The sequence below is a fragment of the Neoarius graeffei genome, chromosome 24 (genome assembly GCF_027579695.1).
Source record: "Neoarius graeffei isolate fNeoGra1 chromosome 24, fNeoGra1.pri, whole genome shotgun sequence".
Taxonomy (NCBI): domain Eukaryota; kingdom Metazoa; phylum Chordata; class Actinopteri; order Siluriformes; family Ariidae; genus Neoarius; species Neoarius graeffei.
In genome coordinates, this window is record NC_083592.1 from 42,030,775 (window position 1) to 42,052,746 (window position 21,972).

Consider the following 21,972-nt stretch of genomic DNA (forward strand, 5'->3'; position numbering starts at 1 on the left):
AAGTTGTAAAATGAATAGAAAATATACAACCCCGATTCCAAAAAAGTTGGGACAAAGTACAAATTGTAAATAAAAACGGAATGCAATGATGTGGAAGTTTCAAAATTCCATATTTTATTCAGAATAGAACACAGATGACATATCAAATGTTTAAACTGAGAAAATGTATCATTTAAAGAGAAAAATTAGGTGATTTTAAATTTCATGACAACAACACATCTCAAAAAAGTTGGGACAAGGCCATGTTTACCACTGTGAGACATCCCCTTTTCTCTTTACAACAGTCTGTAAACGTCTGGGGACTGAGGAGACAAGTTGCTCAAGTTTAGGGATAGGAATGTTAACCCATTCTTGTCTAATGTAGGATTCTAGTTGCTCAACTGTCTTAGGTCTTTTTTGTCGTATCTTCCGTTTTATGATGCGCCAAATGTTTTCTATGGGTGAAAGATCTGGACTGCAGGCTGGCCAGTTCAGTACCCGGACCCTTCTTCTACGCAGCCATGATGCTGTAATTGATGCAGTATGTGGTTTGGCATTGTCATGTTGGAAAACGCAAGGTCTTCGCTGAAAGAGACGTCGTCTGGATGGGAGCATATGTTGCTCTAGAACCTGGATATACCTTTCAGCATTGATGGTGTCTTTCCAGATGTGTAAGCTGCCCATGCCACACGCACTAATGCAACCCCATACCATCAGAGATGCAGGCTTCTGAACTGAGCGCTGATAACAACTTGGGTCGTCCTTCTCCTCTTTAGTCCGAATGACACGGCGTCCCTGATTTCCATAAAGAACTTCAAATTTTGATTCGTCTGACCACAGAACAGTTTTCCACTTTGCCACAGTCCATTTTAAATGAGCCTTGGCCCAGAGAAGACGTCTGCGCTTCTGGATCATGTTTAGATACGGCTTCTTCTTTGAACTATAGAGTTTTAGCTGGCAACGGCGGATGGCACGATGAATTGTGTTCACAGATAATGTTCTCTGGAAATATTCCTGAGCCCATTTTGTGATTTCCAATACAGAAGCATGCCTGTATGTGATGCAGTGCCGTCTAAGGGCCTGAAGATCACGGGCACCCAGTATGGTTTTCCGGCCTTGACCCTTACGCACAGAGATTCTTCCAGATTCTCTGAATCTTTTGATGATATTATGCACTGTAGATGATGATATGTTCAAACTCTTTGCAATTTTACACTGTCAAACTCCTTTCTGATATTGCTCCACTATTTGTCGGCGCAGAATTAGGGGGATTGGTGATCCTCTTCCCATCTTTACTTCTGAGAGCTGCTGCCACTCCAAGATGCTCTTTTTATACCCAGTCATGTTAATGACCTATTGCCAATTGACCTAATGAGTTGCAATTTGGTCCTCCAGCTGTTCCTTTTTTGTACCTGTAACTTTTCCAGCCTCTTATTGCCCCTGTCCCAACTTTTTTGAGATGTGTTGCTGTCATGAAATTTCAAATGAGCCAATATTTGGCATGAAATTTCAAAATGTCTCACTTTTGACATTTGATATGTTGTCTATGTTCTATTGTGAATACAATATCAGTTTTTGAGATTTGGAAATTATTGCATTCCGTTTTTATTTACAATTTGTACTTTGTCCCAACTTTTTTGGAATTGGGGTTGTAGTCAAGACATTTTTCTGGCCATTTTGAGCATTTAATCGACCCCACAAATGTGATGCTCCAGAAACTCAATCTGCTCAAAGGAAGGCCAGTTTTATAGCCTCTCTAAAGAGCTAAACTGTTTTCAGCTGTGCTAACATGATTGTACAAGGGTTTTCTAATCCTCCATTAGCCTTCTGAGGCAATGAGCAAACACATTGTACCATTAGAACACTGGAGTGAGAGTTGCTGGAAATGGGCCTCTATACACCTATGGAGATATTGCGCCAAAAACCAGACATTTGCAGCTAGAATAGTCATTTACCACATTAGCAATGTATAGAGTGGATTTCTGATTAGTTTAAAGTGATCTTCATTGAAAAGATCAGTGCTTTTCTTTCAAAAATAAGGACATTTCAAAGTGACCCCAAACTTTTGAACGGTAGTGTATATTGGCATGAAAAACACTGGGTCGGCACTGGAAATGAGCAGCTTCATGTATGTGAAATGCAATCTGGACAAAATTTAAGCCACGGCACAGTGAGATAACATTACCATAATAAGAAAACAGTCAGACTTACTTTGATTTTAAAAGCTCTTTTGAATCCGCTGGCAAAAAAGCCACCAAATGGTCCGATCAGTGAAGCAAATGAGGAGAGCGCGACGCTGTGAATCTGAAACGGGTATAGGTTCACCGTTTTCTGTAAAGAGAGAACCAGACAGTGATGTAATGCATCCCTCTTGAGCAAGCTGTTTTTCTTTCAGGCCTTTCAACCATCATCACCATCATCTGTTAATTTTTAGAGGTTTTTTTTTATTAAACTTATGTCTTGAGATTACTGAAAACTGTTTTTTTTTATGCATACTGGGTTCAAATGAAATAAATCACTTTGATTCTTTTCGTCGTACAGATGAATATTTCTTACCCATTGCAGGACATTCTGTGCCATCACGGGCAGTGTGTATTCCTGCATCACGAACAGATCTGAAGGTTCACACTCTACAGCAAAACGATTAGTCTCACTGTTGTACTCTACCGGACACACAAAGTACTGGTACTGGGCAAGCAGGTAGGCAAACTGGAATGCAAAGAAACCCTGTATGAAAAGACTGCATTATTCCCCTGGTTGTTAATTTTCTACATTTAAAGTTGATGAACTTACAATGAAGCCAAAGACCACTGTGGAGAAGAAGCCTCCAATAAAGCCCTCCCAGGTCTTCTTTGGAGAGAGCTGAATGGAAACAGTAGAGTCTGATTTTACAAGTGGCTGCACATGTTTTCTGCCACGTTTACTACAAGTCATTCAGAGGTTGACAGTAGGGCTGCACAATTAATTGAATTTAATCAAAAATCGCGATTTTGGCTGCCACGATTAAATTAAATGAAAATTGCGATTTATTTCCATTTAAAATGTGAGCTCTGCTGCATATCTGATCAAGCACTTTTTGACCAGTACTCTGCCAAACCATTAGGGGGCGAACCGACGCATGTAAGGTTTCATTACTCCGCCTAAATAAGCAAGCAAGCCAAGTGTGCAGAGCTTCAGTGCAGCGGTATCTTCCAGGGGTGATAGCGTGAGAGTAGGTAACAGATTGAGGTGAGAGAGAAAAGCTAACTATGTCGGAACAACAGACTATTTAGCGCTGGAGGCAATGTTGTGACCTGCGTTCGCTCATGTTTAAAGCCAGAGCATGTTGATAGGCTGGTCTTTCTAGCTAAAAACTTGTAGGCCTCAGTATAATGCTATGTAATTGTTGCAATTGAGTTTTCAGTTCCTTCATCCTTTGGTAATCTCATCTCATCATCTCTAGCCGCTTTATCCTTCTACAGGGTCGCAGGCAAGCTGGAGCCTATCCCAGCTGACTACGGGTGAAAGGCGGGGTACACCCTGGACAAGTCGCCAGGTCATCACAGGGCTGACACATAGACACAGACAACCATTCACACTCACATTCACACCTACGGTCAATTTAGAGTCACCAGTTAACCTAACCTGCATGTCTTTGGACTGTGGGGGAAACCGGAGCACCCGGAGGAAACCCACGTGGACACGGGGAGAACATGCAAACTCCACACAGAAAGGCCCTCGCCGGCCACGGGGCTCGAACCCAGGACCTTCTTGCTGTGAGGCGACAGCGCTAACCACTACACCACCGTGCCGCCCCCCTTTGGTAATTTCTTGGATAAATTTCATTTATTTGTCATTTGGAAATCAGAATTTCTCTTTTAAATTTCATTCTGCACTGAAAGCTGTTCATATTGTTTGTTTGAATATAGTGAAATAAAATTTAAGTGATTTCCCTAACATCAAGAATAATCGTGATTACAATTTTGATCAAGATAATCGTGATTATGGCGGCATGGTGGTGTAGTGGTTAGCGCTGTCGCCTCACAGCAAGAAGGTCCTGGGTTCGAGCCCCGTGGCCGGCGAGGGCCTTTCTGTGTGGAGTTTGCATGTTCTCCCCGTGTCCGCGTGGGTTTCCTCCGGGTGCTCCGGTTTCCCCCACAGTCCAAAGACATGCAGGTTAGGTTAACTGGTGACTCTAAATTGACCGTAGGTGTGAATGTGAGTGTGAATGGTTGTCTGTGTCTATGTGTCAGCCCTGTGATGACCTGGCGACTTGTCCAGGGTGTACCCCGCCTTTCGCCCGTAGTCAGCTGGGATAGGCTCCAGCTTGCCTGCGACCCTGTAGAACAGGATAAAGCGGCTACAGATAATGAGATGAGATAATCGTGATTATCATTTTTTCCATAATCGTGCAGCCCTAATCGACAGTAACAAAGTACATTTACTTGAGTACTGTACTTAAGTACACTTTTTGAATATCTGTACTTTACGTGAGTATTTTTTTTTTTTAGAAAAACTTATGACTTTAGCTTCACTATGTTTGAAAGACAAATATCGTACTTTTCACTCCACTACATTTCTGTCAAGGTCTTCGTTACTCGTTACTATGAAGCGGCTTTGAAAGCGGACGTTTTTTCTTTTTTTTTTTTTTTCCTAAAACATGATTTTTTTTTTCGCTGGTGACACTGAGACAGCCTGTCAGTAATCACTAGGGTCATGTCACGTCCACAGACTGGATAAAATCAAGATCATTGATTTCTCAGCAGCGTTATTTCAACACGATCATGGAAGGAGGTGGTTCTTCTGGAGAATGCACGCACCCATGGCCATGCCTAGAACCCAGGTTTCAGTTTTCTGCAAGGATTAAAGAGTTGCTTCGTTTTAAATGTTTGCTTTGTTTACCTAAAACGAACCACATCACGGCCTACAAAAAACTCGACGTCCAACCTGTGGAAGCATATTGAGGGATATAAACGTTTTATTCCAAGAGAAAGCTTGCAATGAAGTTGTCTGTGCTTTTAGAGCTAGCGATAACGTTGCAATAGCTATGCAGTCTGGTTAGTCAATGAATGGATTTCTATGGATTTGCCCGCCAAGTTGCCATCGCCTTGTCCACGACTAACGTTAACACATAGCTAGTTAAGTTGGACACTGTTAGCTAGCATGTAAAAACAGAGAGTTACGCTAACAGGAATAACGTTAACTTATCTGAAGTGGTTTCAGAAATGTTTTAGCACAATCTTGCCAAATAAACGATGTAGAAATTTTTCTTTTCTAGTAGCGTTAGCTACCCAATATGATTTTGAGTTTGAAAAGAGTTTGCTAGCATGTCAGGTGGAGTTTGACTGACTAGCTAGCTTAACGTTACACCACCTTGATGCACAGCATATATTTATTTTGAGAATTCACAAAATAATCCAGTTGGTTGCTTCAGAGGCATTAGGTTTTGTAAGCGTTGTGGCAATAATAACAATGTGTTGACAGAAAATGTATTTTTAATACTTAAGGATTTTTAAAAGCAAGCACCAGTACTTTAACTTAAGTAAAACTTTGACTGGACAACTTTCGCTTGTATCGGAGTAACATTTGACCAGCAGGATCTGTACTTTGACTTAAGTAATGAAGTTGGATACTTTGTCCACCTCTGAAGTCACTGACGTTAAGTAATCATTCATAATCATTGATTATACAATGACTTACCTTAATCAGAGGTGTTCTTCCAAAGAAGAAGCCAAACAGGTAAGCCATGATGTCATTACAGATGACGATCGATATTGGTACAATGAACCTGTTGCACAGAAAAACAGGGTTTATATTCACATTATAAAATCACATGTATATATCTCACACACACACACTGCATAGATGCTTTTGTGGAGAAAGAAAGGCTGCACAATACATCTTCTGTTAATCATTCCTGTGCAGTAGTAGTGCTGGCCTTGCCAGTGCTAGTACAGAAGCCTACATTATGCACATAAACACCAACAAAATTTTTATCCTCTTCTGTAAACATTCTGACCATCTGCAAAGGTTCCAGTTATTGGGGGCCAAGCAACAAAGCTGCATAGGCACCCATTGTGCTTCTATCTTTTCTTATTAATCATCATCATCTGGTTGGCAGCCCATAAAACTATAAGGTAAAAAGTTTTGAAATTTGACACACCGATTGGAAACAGTCCCCTGATTCTTTTCACCAAGTTTCATGTTTGCACCTTGCATGCTCTAGTGCCACCAATGGGTCAAATTTGACCATTCATTTATGCATCTAACTTTTGAACCGTATGCCCATTTCAAAATTGAGGTACCATTGGATTCTTTGGCTTGAGTTCAATGCACCTCATGATGTCAATTTCTGCCATACTGGATTTCCCACCATTTTGGAGTTGATCAAAAACACTTTTCACTGGTCACAAATTTTGTCCAATCTTCACAAAATATGGCAAACACCAATCTTGAGACCAAACCTCCCAAAAGTTATTTGTCGGCTTTTTGATTTGGCCATGATAGCAGTCCCCTTACAATAAAGAAGTTTATTCAAGTGTGCTTCTAGTAGACTTCTTTTAAAGTAAAAATGAGAGTATGCTGTCAGTTTACTTTTTATTTACTTATCAGAGATATACTTAATAACATTATACAGAAGTATACTGAAAAGTATATAGAAAAGTCTAAGTATATTAAGCTAATACTTAAGCTTTTGATCAAGATATACTTAACAAAAGTGTAATAAAGTGTTAAAATATTTGTGCCTTATGTTTACGTGGACTTGTCCTGTAGTTGTGCTTCAGCATTGTTGACTCTTGGGGCATGTCTGTAGTTCCATATAAGGGTTTTTTTTTTATTTCTCCTGAGTGGGATAATTAATTTTTTTTCTTTCTTTAGAGCTTGGATGTCAATTTCAGTTGTCATTGCAATGTTTTTATACTTTGGCATTTAATACAATGTTCCTTTAAATTTTGATTTTTAAAGAAAATGAATATGTTCTTAATCCTGAGTATCTGTTGTTATTTTGTGAATTCTTACCTTTATAACTTCATTGTAACTTAAGGTACAAAACACTTAAGTTGTCTACTGGTAGTGTGCATGAGGTAAGGGTTAGGGCTAGAAAACGGATAATATACCTAGAAGGGTAATTGCGGTATACTTCAAAACTAAAAAGTGGACTAGATGTATATAACCAGTAACTAAGAGTATATTTCCAATACGCTATAAAGTATACTTTTATAAACTAAAAAGTGGACTTTGTGTGTAACGAATAAACCAGTAGTATATTTCCAGTATACTACAAAGTATACTTTAGTAAACTAAAAAGTGGACTAGAAGTATAAAACAAGTAAACTCCTAGTATATTTCCAGTATACGGTACTATGAAGTACGCGTTTGTAAACTAAAGAGTGGACTACAAGTATAGAACTAGTAAACTATTAGTATACAAGTTTATTTGTGGTATACTTGCAGTACAAAATAAAAAAAACTAGTTGTATACTCAGAGTTTACTTCTCTTAGACTTAAAGTATACTTTTTATAAACTAAAAGTGGGCCAATTTAGTCCCAAGAAGTATTAGATTAGTTTACTTACAAGTACATTGATATCAGTATACTTGGTACACAAAAGTATACTTAAGGAAATATACTTTAACTTTACTTAACTACACTTAATAAAATGAACTTGAAGTATACTTCTTTTTGATAAGGGTCACCCATTATTGCCAAAATCAGCAGCAAAGCCAAACATAAAACTCTGATGCATCAAAACCAAATGTGCTACATGGACTTGGGACCCCATTTTGACAAAGCACAAAAAACTACGTCATTTGACCATTGCAATAAGCAAAAATGTGTTTGTTTTGGCTAATAACTGTTGTCGTGCTTGCCTTAAAAAAATAATTCCGTGATAGATAAGACATGGCAATTTGTCATGTCAACCCAATTGATCCGGCTGCTATATTGGATTTTATCGGAAGGTTTAAAAACTTTTCACAGACCACAAATTTTGTCCAATCTTCACCAAATTTAGCACAGATGAGCTCTCTGCTTGGCCCCTTCACTGCTGCTTGCAGCATATTGTTTTCTGTGGGCTTCTATTTTTTTTTAATACCATGCAGTCACAGTGTCTATCACAATACTCTATTGTTGTCCATATTGTGCAGCCAGAATACGAAGAGTTAAAATTTGTTCAAATGAAATTTGTTAAAATTTTATACCACAGCATTGATGAATTCTCAACTGATTGTTCAGAAAGTAGGAAGGGATTCATTTTTGTCATTTTAATGTCAAGTGTTAGAGAAAAAGAGAAATTCGCGAAGGAACAACTACTATAACAGGAACTAACTTGTCTAATGCCTCAGTCACAACCGGCCGTACGTGCTCCTACGGCCGGTCTACGTGCAAAAAACGCAAGAAACGCACGGAGGGCGCGCGTGTGATATGCTGATTTTCGAGCCGTAGACTGGCTACAGACCGGCCGTAGAGGTTCTTCGTCATGTCAAACAAACTCTACGGGCGCTTACGTTTTTTTCAGGTTGCAAGACAAACTTATGGCCAACGTGCGTCTTTCTCCATGAACAAAAAAAACGCAGCGATTTGGGAAACGCCAAAAATCGCACGGCCAAAAAAAATCGTACGTCCGGTTGTGACCTAGGCTTTAAGGATATTCCACAGTAACTGTGAATGGATAGAAACAAGATGTACTGTTCAAAAAAACAAAAAACAAAACTAAAAATTGCAATTGTTGTAAAATTGCTGTGGTATAAGAGGAATAAAATGCTCCAGGATATGCAGTTATCAGAAAATAATCAACTTTGGGGTGGTAAGAGTAACTCTGCTTCATGTTTGCCTGCATCTCACCACCACGTTGTTGATTACTGTCCTCCAACAGCATGCCCCGTCATATTATATTCCTTACACAGGTAGTTTTGGGTTTGGTAATGGGAGTTTGGAGATGAAAGAAATTTTCTGGCACTGTTTAGGAAAACATTACAAGTGTATTAACATAAACTTAGGAGGAACTTCAAACCTTCCAAGCTGAACAGAATGGAATAAAAAGACATGCACTGAGGAAATATTATGACTGTTTGAGCGTGTGAGTGGAGAAAGATTGAGACAGGTCTCTCAGGTTGGGTTTGATTCCTGCTTACCAGATCATTCCTTCAAAAAGGTTCTGAATGACCAAGTGAGACTGAGTTACCACAATCAACAGAGTCACATGGGTCCAAGCAAACTGGAATGGCAAACACACACACACAGACAAACATACACACTATTAATGGACCAGCAAGGACGACATTTGGCTGATGAGGACGATGAAGTAAAAAAAAAAAAGTCAATAAAATACCCCGAAACAAGCAGATACTCTTAAAAACATTCACAACTCTTGATGTGTACACCGATATAAATACAGGCAGTCAGAAGTGTGATATCTTTGTAGAGATAAGGGGAAAAAAACAGCACAGATTATTTGTTTATAGCTTAGAAAGAGAACAGTGATCTCTGATTTACTATCACACTACCACAGTTCCACATAGAACAATTCGGCACATGGGAACAAAAAAACCTCAGGACACGTACAGTATGTATTGCAAGACCCGTGCAACACTTGCTAAAGAACAGAACAGCAATAATCTGGGAAGCTTAGCCCACGAAAACTAGCAAACCTACGGTAGGTCAGGAGTACATCCGCATTCACTAGCTGCTCCATAAACTGCAAGTCATGTGGGTAAGGCTAACTGAATTATAGATCCTTGTGCAGTAATTTAGTTTACCTAAATTAGATACAAGTGGGGAAAAAAAAAGAATCTTTGTGAACTACAGTATTTTTACAGTTTTCCAGTGCAATAAAGCTTAATGGAGATTAAGGAAGTGTAATGTGTGGAGCTGAATCCACATAGTGTTCGCAATCAATGCACTGGCAAGGCTGGGTGCCAATAAATCTGTCACTCTAACAGAAAGACTGTCATTTTGCTGAGTAGAGTTCAGCACATAAACCTCATCACAGAGGTATGGAATGTTTTTCATGGACAATATTTTATATATATAAATTATTTCACGAAATTGTGTCATACATGAGTTGATGAGACGCGTAGCACCGAGTTGGCTATAAGCCATGTATGACGAGATTGAGTGGAATAATTGTTTTATTCTATCCACATTCACTGGATTTTGAGAAACGGAGTATTTTTATTTTTTGCAAATTTGATCAATTTATATTAAAAAAAACAAAAAACCACAACCTTTATCCAAAACCTCCGACAAAATCATTTCCGCTTAGACGGACGTCTTAAAAACCTATCGATGGCTGCATGAATTGAATTTAGTGTTTGTTTGGTGTTTTGTTTGTTTTTTTAATAGAAAGTCCCGTCTTGCTGTTGTGCCGAGGTATAGAATAGCTTTAGACGCATGTACAGTAATTCTTCCTTGGACATATCAGTTCTGTAATTTTCAAACTTCTCTGAGCTTTCGAACCAGTCTCAAAAAATTCAACAAATTTTAATGCTTAAAAGGTGACGAATGGAAACAAACCGGCGAAATGACAGGAGCAATTTGTGAAAAATGTGACAATAATAATAATAATAATAATAATAATAATAATTCTTTAAAAATCATTTTTAAAAAAGATACGTTCTTATCAGATACTTTCATTCCATATTTTGTCGCTTTTTTCTATTTTGGGGGGTTTTGTTTTCGAGTAGAGTTTTTAATTTTGTCCTCGGTTGGTTCAGCAACACGCGCCGCAAATTTTGTTTTTCTCTACTCATGGTATATGAGCTGATAGCCTAGTAGCAGAGTAGCCAATCGGAGTGCGTGATTGCTCATATCCCATATATATTAGTCCATGGAAAAACATTTCATATGAACACACACAGACACACACAACAGGAAGTGCTTCTAAAATTGCCAAGTTAACAGAACTACAGGTGAGGAGATTCGTGTGTGTTAGTGTGTGCATGCTGTATCAGTGGTACACACCATATAAAACTGCAGGCGGTAATGTTTCTTCACTAAGCTCAGAACAAACATGCAGAAACCTGTGAAGAGCAAATAACATGCGGTCAGTTTTACCTGAACATTTGGGTGTTTTAATACACAATAAGAAATACTTACAAAATTGAGAAGGGAAAAAGATTCAACATACAGGACGAGGTATGAAGATAGTTTTAGCCAATAAAAGAAATAACCACTCTTTGCAACCATGGTGAGCAGAAAATCATCTCAGAAACTGGACAGTTGAAGGTTGGAAAAACATTGCCATGTCAAGAGTGGCAAACCGATGTAGTTCTTCTGCTGTTGTAGCCCATCCGCATCATGGTTTGGCATGCTTTGAGATGTTTTTCTGCTCATCACGGTTGTAGAGAGTATTTGAGTTACTCTAGACTGCCAGCTCAAACATCAATAGGTCAAGCCAGGTGAGTTTATACACTGAAATGCTAGAGGAGCGCTCAACTGAGTAAAATGTTTAATGTTTGAACTAAAGAGACTTTTACTGTATTCACTGCCATGTCTGAATTACATTGTGTTACCTGTCAGATCATAAAGAAATGCATTAATATTTACATACAGCCATGCTGGTTCTAGTACAGTGGTGCTTGAAAGTTTGTGAACCCTTTAGAATTTTCTATATTTCTGCATAAATATGACCTAAAATATCATCAGATTTTCACACAAGTCCTAAAAGTAGATAAAGAGAACCCAGTTAAACAAATGAGACAAAAATATTATACTTGGTCATTTATTTATTGAGGAAAATGATCCAATATTACATATCTGTGAGTGGCAAAAGTATGTGAACCTCTAGGATTAGCAGATAATTTGAAGGTGAAATTAGAGTCAGGTGTTTTCAATCAATGGGATGACAATCAGGTGTGAGTGGGCACCCTGTTTTATTTAAAGAACAGGGATCTATGAAAGTCTGATCTTCACAACACGTTTGTGGAAGTGTATCATGGCACGAACAAAGGAGATTTCTTAGGAGCTCAGAAAAAGCGTTGTTGATGCTCATCAGGCTGGAAAAGGTTACAAAACCATCTCTAAAGAGTTTGGACTCCACCGATCCACAGTCAGACAGATTGTGTACAAATGGAGGAAATTCAAGACCATTGTTACCCTCCCCAGGAGTGGTTGACCAACAAAGATCACGCCAAGAACAAGGCATGTAATAGTTGGCGAGGTCACAAAGGACCCTACGATAACTTCTAAGCAACTGAAGGCCTCTCTCACATTGGCTAATGCTAATGTTCCTGAGTCCACCATCAGGAGAACACTGAACAACAATGGTGTGCATGGCAGGGTTGCAAGGAGAAAGCAACTGCTCTCCAAAAAGAACATTGCTGCTCATCTGCAGTTTGCTAAAGATCACGTGGACAAGCCAGAAGGCTATTGGAAAAATGTTTTGTGGACGAATGAGAACAAAATAGAACTTTTTGGTTTAAATGAGAAGTGTTATGTTTGGAGAAAGGAAAACACTGCATTCCAGCATAAGAACCTTATCCCATCTGTGAAACATGGTGGTGGTAGTATCATGGTTTGGGGCTGTTTTGCTGCATCTGGGCCAGGACGGCTTGCCATCATTGATGGAGCAATGAATTCTGAATTATACCAGCGAATTCTAAAGGAAGATGTAAGGACATTTGTCCATGAACTGAATCTCAAGAAAAAGTGGGTCATGCAGCAACACAATGACCCTAAGCACACAAGTCATTCTACCAAAGAATGGTTAAAGAAGAATAATGTTAAATGTTTTGGAATGGCCAAGTCAAAGTCCTGACCTTAATCCAATCAAAATGTTGTGGAAGGACCTGAAGCGAGCAGTTCATGTGAGGAAACCCACCAACATCCCAGAGTTGAAGCTGTTCTGTACGGAGGAACGGGCTAAAATTCCTCCAAGCCGGTGTGCAGGACTGATCAACAGTTACCGGAAACGTTTAGTTGCAGTTATTGCTGCACAAGGGGGTCACACCAGATACTGAAAGCAAAGGTTCACATACTTTTGCCACTCACAGATATGTAATATTGGATCATTTTCCTCAATAAATAAATGACCAAGTATAATATTTTGGTCTCATTTGTTTAACTGGGTTCTCTTTATCTACTTTTAGGACTTGAGTGAAAATCTGATGTTGTTTTCGGTCATATGCAAAAATATAGAAAATTCTGAAGGGTTCACAAACTTTCAAGCACCACTGTAACTGTAATTATACAACAGTTTAGTTCTGGTCCACTAATTTAATTGGTCGAGCAGTGTCCAAGCGTGTTGATATTTTGCGTCACAGCACTGGGATGTTTCACTGTGTGCATCACTCTGCTCATCTGTGTCCTGAACATAAAATCTTACTTCCCAGTTCAAAATGGTGACTCCAATAGTATTATTAATATCATCAAAGGACATGGCTAGTGATACGTTTCAGGAATATAACTTTAGAATTACAATATTAAACCTTGTCAAATGAAGATGAAAAGGAAGAAGGGATGACAATTTACTGGAAGCACCTTTAATGAGCACGTACAAATCAACGTGAGCCAGTCAGCTAGCCAGTGTGCTATAAAGTTAGTTAGTATGGTTTCTTCAGGATCCATTTCTGCTAGCAGAGCAAAAATAAACGGAACCTTTGGCCACATTGTGTCCAAAATGTCACTTGCACTATATTAATTTCTTATTTATAGAACTGCTGTACTGAATATCAGCACAGCTATGATTAGCTACAGCACTCAGCCTACAGCCTTGTGCCCACTCATGCTTAAATATTAAATACGCTTACAGTACCAATCAAAAGTTTGGACACCCTGACTCATTCATAGGTTTTTCTACATTTTGACTATTTTCTACATTGTAGAACAACACTGAAGACATCAAAACTATGAAATAACACATGGAACATATGTGGAATTATGTGGTAAAGAAATAAAAAAAAAAAGTTTCATATTTTAGATTCTTCAAAGTAGCCAGTGTTTACCTTGAGGACACTTTACACACTATTAGCATTATCTTAACCAGCTTCATGAGGTCGTCACCTGGAATGCTTTTCAATTAACAGGTGACTCGTCAAAAGTTAATTAGTGCAATTTCTTGCCTTTTAATGTGTTTGAAATCTCATCTCATCTCATTATCTCTAGCCGCTTTATCCTTCTACAGGGTCGCAGGCAAGCTGGAGCCTATCCCAGCTGACTACAAGCGAAAGGCGGGGTACACCCTGGACAAGTCGCCAGGTCATCACAGGGCTGACACACAGACACAGACAACCATTCACACTCACATTCACACCTACGGTCAATTTAGAGTCACCAGTTAACCTAACCTGCATGTCTTTGGACTGTAGGGGAAACCGGAGCACCCGGAGGAAACCCACGCGGACACGGGGAGAACATGCAAACTCCGCACAGAAAGGCCCTCGCCGGCCCCGGGGCTCGAACCCAGGACCTTCTTGCTGTGAGGCGACAGTGCTAACCACTACACCACCGTGCCGCCCCGTGTTTGAAATCAAAACAATAAATAATAAAAATACAGTAAACAGCCTTATTTCACAACTGTAGTAATCCATATTATATCAAGAACCGCTCAACTAAGCAAAGAGAAACAACATCCATCGTTACTTTAAGACATGAAGTGACTTTAATTAATAAATATAAAATAGCTCCAGCTTGCCTGTGACCCTGTAGAACAGGATAAAGCGGCTACAGATAATGAGATGGGAAAATAAAAAAAAAAACACTGAATTAGAAGGCGTGTCCAAACTTTTGACTTTTACTGTAAATATCATGCTTGAACTGCCTGTTATTTCTAAACGACAGAGACAATTATATTACTGTATCCAAACTTTCAAAATAGCAAGTTTGTGGTCGTCCAATAAAAAGGCTGATCAAAAAGGGCACAACAGCTTCACTTTTAATCAACCTGGAAAACTGTTTAAGCAGCCTGTAATCGGAGACAGTTTTTTTTTTTTTTTAAACTGCCCTGCGAAACTCACCTGCCAAGTACAAAGTGAAAGAAATGAAACGATGATAACGGACAAGGAACTGCAAGGGTTCCTCCCTTCGGACGAGTGCACCAAAGTAATCTGCTACAGTTTCTCCATAAAAGAAGTAGTTCACACAAATCAAAAAGTACCTGAAATGTAGAAAAAAAAATATTTTTATTAGCATCTATCACCACCATATTGTTTTTAAAACATGAATAGTAGTTCATTGGGCAATGGCTTCTGTTACAAATACTCTGAACAGCTATTGTTTGGTTAAAGTTGGAGTGCTTTATGTCAGGCTCCAACTTGGAAGTGTACTTTGTTCGTATCCAGTTAATCACTCGTTTATCTATGGGCAGATATGGAAGAAGGAAGTGTGTGGGGGGGAGGTTTGTTTTTTTTAATCCTAAACTACCATTCCGGCTGCAGTCATACAACTTGTGTGTGTGTGTGTGTGTGTGTGTGTGTGTGTGTGTGTGTGTGTGTGTGTGTAAGTTGGATGACTGCAGCCGGAATGGTAGTTTAAGATTATTAAAACACACACACACACACAAGTTGTATGACTGCAGCCGGAATGGTAGTTTAGGATTATTAAAAAAACCACACACACACACACACACACACACACACACACAAGTTGGATGACTGCAGCCGGAATGGTAGTTTAGGATTATTAAAAAAAAAACACACACACGTTGGATGACTGCAGCCCGAATGGTAGTTTAGGATTATTTAAAAAAAAAAAACACACACACACACACGTTGGATGACTGCAGCCCGAATGGTAGTTTAGGGTTATTAAAAAAAAAAAAAAAAAAAAACACACACGTACACGTCTCACTATCCTTGTGAGGACCTTCCACTGACTTATTATTGCAGTTAATTAATTCTGTGCCTGCACCTAAACTTAACACTAATCTTAACCTCAGTAATGAAAATGAAACCTTTTGGCCCTTTTATTTAATAACTTTTTTTTGTTGTTGAAAAAAAAACACAGCAGCAATTTCCTTGTGGGGACCATCCAAATGTCCCCATAAGGTTGAAATTGTCAGATTTTACTTTTCTTCTGGGGACATTTAACTAAACTAAACTAAACAAACTAAACTAAACTAACTAACGTTTGTTTGGAGTTAATTAATTCTGTGCCTGCACCTAAACCTGACCCTAATCTTAACCTCAGTAATGAAAAGGAAACTTTTTGGCTCTTCTATTTTTGTAAATTTTTGTTTAAAAAACACAACAGCAGCGATTTCCTTATGGGGACCGTCCAAATGTCCCCACAAGTTCAAAATTGTCAGATTTTACTTTCCTTGTGGGGACATTTGGTCCTCAGTAGTATATAAACACACACACACACACACACACACACAAAAAAAAAATCTGGACAAGTTTTCCTTTGGCTAGAAAGTTGAAAACATGGCTGATAGAAACAGAGCAGATATTCACAGTAGTTGATGGAAATGTGCATTTATTCAAATTTCTCATCTCATCTCATTATCTCTAGCCGCTTTATCCTGTTCTACAGGGTCGCAGGCAAGCTGGAGCCTATCCCAGCTGACTACGGGCGAAAGGCGGGGTACACCCTGGACAAGTCGCCAGGTCATCACAGGGCTGACACATAGACACAGACAACCATTCACACTCACATTCACACCTACGGTCAATTTAGAGTCACCAGTTAACCTAACCTGGATGTCTTTGGACTGTGGGGGAAACCGGAGCACCCGGAGGAAACCCACGCGGACACGGGGAGAACATGCAAACTCCGCACAGAAAGGCCCTCGTCGGCCCCGGGGCTCGAACCCGGACCTTCTTGCTGTGAGGCGACAGCGCTAACCACTACACCACCGTGCCACCCTATTCAAATTTCTGTTTTACCAAATTTTAAAAACTCTTTCACTTACCAGCTCAGTGTTCTGAACCATGGAAGTTCGTAGGAACGGTAAACTCTGTAGCCGATGGTTATGATTTCATGAAAACACTTGATCTGAACAGTCATAACCTACAAAAAAAAAAAAAATACACCACACACATTTGAATGGATAGTTTATTATAAACCCTTCAGTTTAGGGTACAGTATTACATCGGCGCTCCTACTAAAATCTTACTGCTCAGTCTGTCTAGAGCTCTTTGACTGAATTATACCATAGAGCTGCTGAATTCTGAAGCTGTTGATTAATTTCCTATAAACAGCAGCTCTGACACGCTTGTCAACTGCAAGGCAAATATTAATGCACTCATTTTTAACAACAGCTCATTCCCAGGGTTGGTATGGCGGATGCTGCATATAATTTAATCAACAGATGAACTGCCATTTCCACAGCGGATACGTTCCAAGCTCTAACACAGATAGTAGCGATTCATATATAAAGCAGGTCAATCCATGTGGAATCACCAGAGGCCTCGCCACTGACCATCTCAGATTTGCTTCATACTGTCTGGAAATATTGTCAGTGTGCCCAATAAATAGTCTACAAAATTTTAGGCTTGTACCTTCATTAGTTTCTGAGATATAGGGGCTTAAAAAAGGGCGTGGCCCCAATTTCACTGTTGAAACGCGTGCTACAGAAAACGGACCTAACTTCCATAAGTCATTACTTTTAAACTATTCATGCAAGATGCATGAAATTTTCAAGGATTGTTGTTCAATGCCAGATGCCTTTAAATACTAAAATAGAAAGTTCACAGTTCAATATTTGCCAAGTTATGGCTTGCTGAAAATCATTTAAAAAATGTGCTTTGGAGCAACTTTGACCCCCCCCCCCCCCCCCCCCATATCTCCACATTAAAGCACACCAGATCTTTCAAATTTTCTTATTTATTACTCATGTTATAGTACTCTTTAGGCAACTAGGTATGTGCTCAAAAGAAATCAAACTTTGATTTATTAGGCTTTAAAAATAAAAAAAATAAAAACATTTTGCACCTATAATTCAAATGCATATTACAAATGTATGGCAAGGTCTACCATAAAACAGTTATACCACTGGAAAGAGCTTGTTCTGATTAGCAAATGCACAAAATATGAAGTTGGTACCCTAAACCAAACTATAAAGTTTAAGGTATCAAGTACGGCATGTTTTACGATAGATGGAAATGCTGTTTTAAGGCATATAATCTACTAGCAGAAAAACTAGCAAAACATCATTTCATTGCCAAACACCAGAGTGGATATTCGAAGGAAAATCTGTCAAAGGATGAATGTATTATGCTTTTGGATCTTGCCGAAAACTATCCATTCTGTGTACAGGGTTCTGCCCAGGGATACCACTGGGACAACAGCCAATGCACTCTTCATCCATTTGCAGTGTACATTAGAGCAAAGAATGAAGATGGTACAAAAGTAACGAAATGCATCTCTATCTGCATAATAAGTGACTGCCTTAAGCATGATACAGTGGCTGTGCATGCATTCTTAAAAAAGGTTTTACCATATGTATGCCATTTACATCCCCAGCTGAAAAAGGTCATTTACTTCAGTGACTGATCAGCAGCCCAATACAAAAACTATAAAAAAATTTCACAAATCTAATAAAGCATGCAGACGATTTTGGACTTTCGGCAGAATGCATTTCTTTGCCACTTCTCATGGTAAAATCACCCTGTGATGGTATTGGAGGCACTGTAAAGCAGTAAGCAGCTCAAGCTAGCTTAAGCCTCGGTCACAACCGGCCGTACGTGCTCTTACGGCCGGTCTACGTGCAAAAAACGCAAGAAACGCACGGAGGGCGTGTGTGAAATGCACGGAGGGCGCGCGTGTGACGTGCTGATTTTCGAGCCGTAGACTGGCCGCAGAGGTTCTTTGTCATGTCAAACAAACTCTACGGGCGCTTACGTTTTTTTTCAGGTTGCAAGACAAACTTACGGCCAACGTGCGTCTTTCTCCACGAACAAAAAAAACGCAGCGATTTGGGAAATGGCAAAAATCGCACGGCCAAAAAAAATCGTACATCCGGTTGTGACCTAGGCTTTATAGGCAGTCATGAGTCATCACATACTAACCCCATCTGATCTGGTTTTGTGGGCAGAAAAACATATATCAAGAACATCCATTTCATCTGGGTTGGTACAGGGGAAGTTATGGAGAGTGGAAAAGCATTGAAGACAAGATTTTCAAGGTCAGCTACTATTCCTGGAACAGGAGACAACCACTCATTCGTTCCAATCATGTCCAACCAGCTGCAGGTCAGCAGGGTGTCAGGTGGTCCTAGCTTCATTGTGGATATGAGTGGGAATCGGCCATAAATAATGCATAAAACCCCTGTTAAATCAGCAGTCTCTCTGGCAGATACAATTCCTGGTAAATATGTTGTATGTTTGTATGACAGACAGTGGTGGATAGGCAACATTCGTGCATTATCAGAGGAGGAACAAGATGTACAAGTAACATTTATGCATCCTCATGGTCCCTCTCAGACTTGCAGCTGGCCCAGGAGAGAGGATAACTGTTGGGTCCCTCTGCTGCATGTCATGAAAATCATTGATACCCCACTTACATCAACTGGCAGGCAGTATAAACTTCCATCTGATGTGGAAAAGCAAATCAATACACTGTTTAAGCGCTTCAAATAAAGTATTTTTAAGGTTATTTTTCCTACACTGTAGGTTTGTAATTGTATTGTAATATGCCTTAAAACAGCATTTCCATCTCTCGTAAAACATGCCGTACTTGATACCTTAATATTTATAGTTTGGTTTAGGGTACCAACTTCATATTTTGTGCATTTGCTAATCAGAACAAGCTCTTTCCAGTGGTATAACTGTTTTTATGGTAGACCTTGTCATACATTTGTAATATGCATTTGAATTACAGGTGCAAAATGTTTTTTTTTTAAAAGCCTAATAAATCAAAGTTTGATTTCTTTTGAACACATACCTAGTTGCCTAAAGAGTACTATAACATGAGTAATAAATAAGAAAATTTGAAAGATCTGGTGCGCTTTAATGTGGAGATATGGGGTGTCAAAGTTGTTCCAAAGCACATTTTTTTATGATTTTCATCAAGCCATAACTTGGCAAATACTGAACTGTGAACTTTCTATTTTAGTATTTAAAGGCGTCTGGCACTGAAGAACAATCCTTGAAAATTTCATGTATCTTGCATGAATAGTTTAAAAGTAACGACTTATGGAAGTTGGGTCCGTTTTCTGTAGCACGCGTTTCAACAGTGAAATTGGGGCCACGCCCTTTTTTAAAGCCCCTATATCTCAGAAACTAATGAAGGTACAAGCCTAAAATTTTGTAGACTATTTACTGGGCACACTGACAATATTTCCAGACAGTATGAAGCAAATCTGACATGGCCAGCGGCGAACATTTTTCTAAATCTGGTGGTTTGGGGCGGAATTACCCAAGCTTGTTTTTCCATGCACATGCATACCTATGATAACTTTCATTTATAAATTACACACAATATGACATCAACAACATTAACTAATAATAAAATAGAACAAACTGTAGTAAAAGTTATGTGAATGTGGTCCATCTCTTTCACTCTCTCTCAAGAACGAACAGGTTTCTGACATTTCCACTTAATATTTTTATCATGGTCGAGGCGCGGAGATGGATACAAGTGCAGAAACCTTTTACTTACACGGGATAGACAACGCAACAAAAAACACCAGGCATGAAAACACGAGAGTAGAAGTGAGGAAGACAACGAGCATCAGCATGGAAAATAAAGACAAATGCAACACAAACGAACAGAAGCCAGGTTTTAAATAAGGTGAGTAATAAGTGGAAAAAGTGAAAGCAGGTGGTGTGTGGTTAACAAACAGGGTGCACTGTAGTCCGAGGGGTCATGCGTGTAGGCCAGGGGTGGGCAATTATTTTTTCCGTGGGGCCACATGAGAAACAGAAAATTTTGTGGAGGGCCGGACCAAAAGGCTGAACTAAATTCTGCATAATATTAATTGTATTTATTTATATAAAGCAGTAAACAACATTGTTTTTACAAGCTGCTAAGACTGGTAAGAGGATGGAAAAAACGAGGTTGCCTTACAAAAAATGTCATTTATTCAATCAAAGTTCCCAAAACAATGGTTAACAAAATGTGAACGTTTGTACCATTTTTTTTTCAGTCACATTCACCCCAAAACACAATAAAGACATCACAATATTGTCTTTCTACTCCACATATCAAGCAGGCTTTCGTCTAAACGGGGGAACAGGGGCGCTGCGCCCTCTTACTCTCGGCGTGCGCCCCCTTACCGACTCCGTGAAAACATCCCGGCAACACTACGTGACAAAGTGTCTGATCATCAAATACGTTATAATTGCTCCAAAAATATTCCAATCATAGTAGATACACCGCCAGACGGTGCAAAAACAATCCGAATTGGCGTTTTCCAGACTGAGGCGCCATGTTGTTTAGTTGTTTACTTGTCGCGGCTGCTCTCGCGAGATTTGACATGGGTTACATACAAGGTCAGCTGACTTGTAGAGCGAGATTTCTCGAGACTGAATGACCTTTCACCCACCGGCGCGGGAGCTTTTGACAGAAGTAGTTCGCGAGTTGTTTTTGACGACACTTGGGCATTTAAAGATGTCATCCCGCGGCACGAAGCGGAAGAAAGCCAAAGACTGTCCTGGGCAGAAGATTACTTCTTTCTTTTTCAATGTTGACAGACAATTTGTTACAATTTCCCTCTCAGATAGCCTCAGAATGTCCCATTGGAGCATTTTTCAAAGGCTTTGCACGGCCGGGGAGGGGACAACCGGCACCATCTCCCCCCCGCTTTGCTCCCTCGCCATGGTGAGCGCCCTCATACTAAATTTTTCTAGAAAAAACCCTGTCAAGCAAGATACCGTACATCATATTATAATAATGATGCCGTGTCGATTCGGTGTAGGTATCAGATCTACAGATCGGCTCGGGCTCCGGCACCTGCTGGTGACGTCACACGATGTGATTGGCTGGACCGTTTGAAGGATGACGTACAAGTTTGTGGTTGGTCTGGACAAATTACGGAAGTAGTTATCGCGGGATTAGGTTTCGTGGGATTTCATGTCATGTTCATGTCGCGCGCATTGCGTTTTTGTTGAACACAACTTCAAAATAAAAGCAATG

General features: G+C 39.5%; 1 protein-coding gene across 1 annotated transcript in view; it reads right to left on the bottom strand.

Moving 5' to 3' along the window:
* Positions 1–21,972, bottom strand: part of cds1 (CDP-diacylglycerol synthase (phosphatidate cytidylyltransferase) 1) — an 82,251-nt gene that overhangs the window by 10,195 nt on the left and 50,084 nt on the right. Inside the window, exons 4-11 of the mRNA XM_060907261.1 lie at positions 16,808–16,905; positions 14,913–15,052; positions 10,921–10,979; positions 9,093–9,175; positions 5,659–5,746; positions 2,773–2,841; positions 2,536–2,688; positions 2,191–2,310 (exon numbers count right to left, since the gene is read on the bottom strand). Of these exons, the coding sequence (XP_060763244.1) occupies positions 2,191–2,310; positions 2,536–2,688; positions 2,773–2,841; positions 5,659–5,746; positions 9,093–9,175; positions 10,921–10,979; positions 14,913–15,052; positions 16,808–16,905 (810 nt within the window). The remainder of the gene's footprint in view (positions 1–2,190; positions 2,311–2,535; positions 2,689–2,772; positions 2,842–5,658; positions 5,747–9,092; positions 9,176–10,920; positions 10,980–14,912; positions 15,053–16,807; positions 16,906–21,972) is intronic.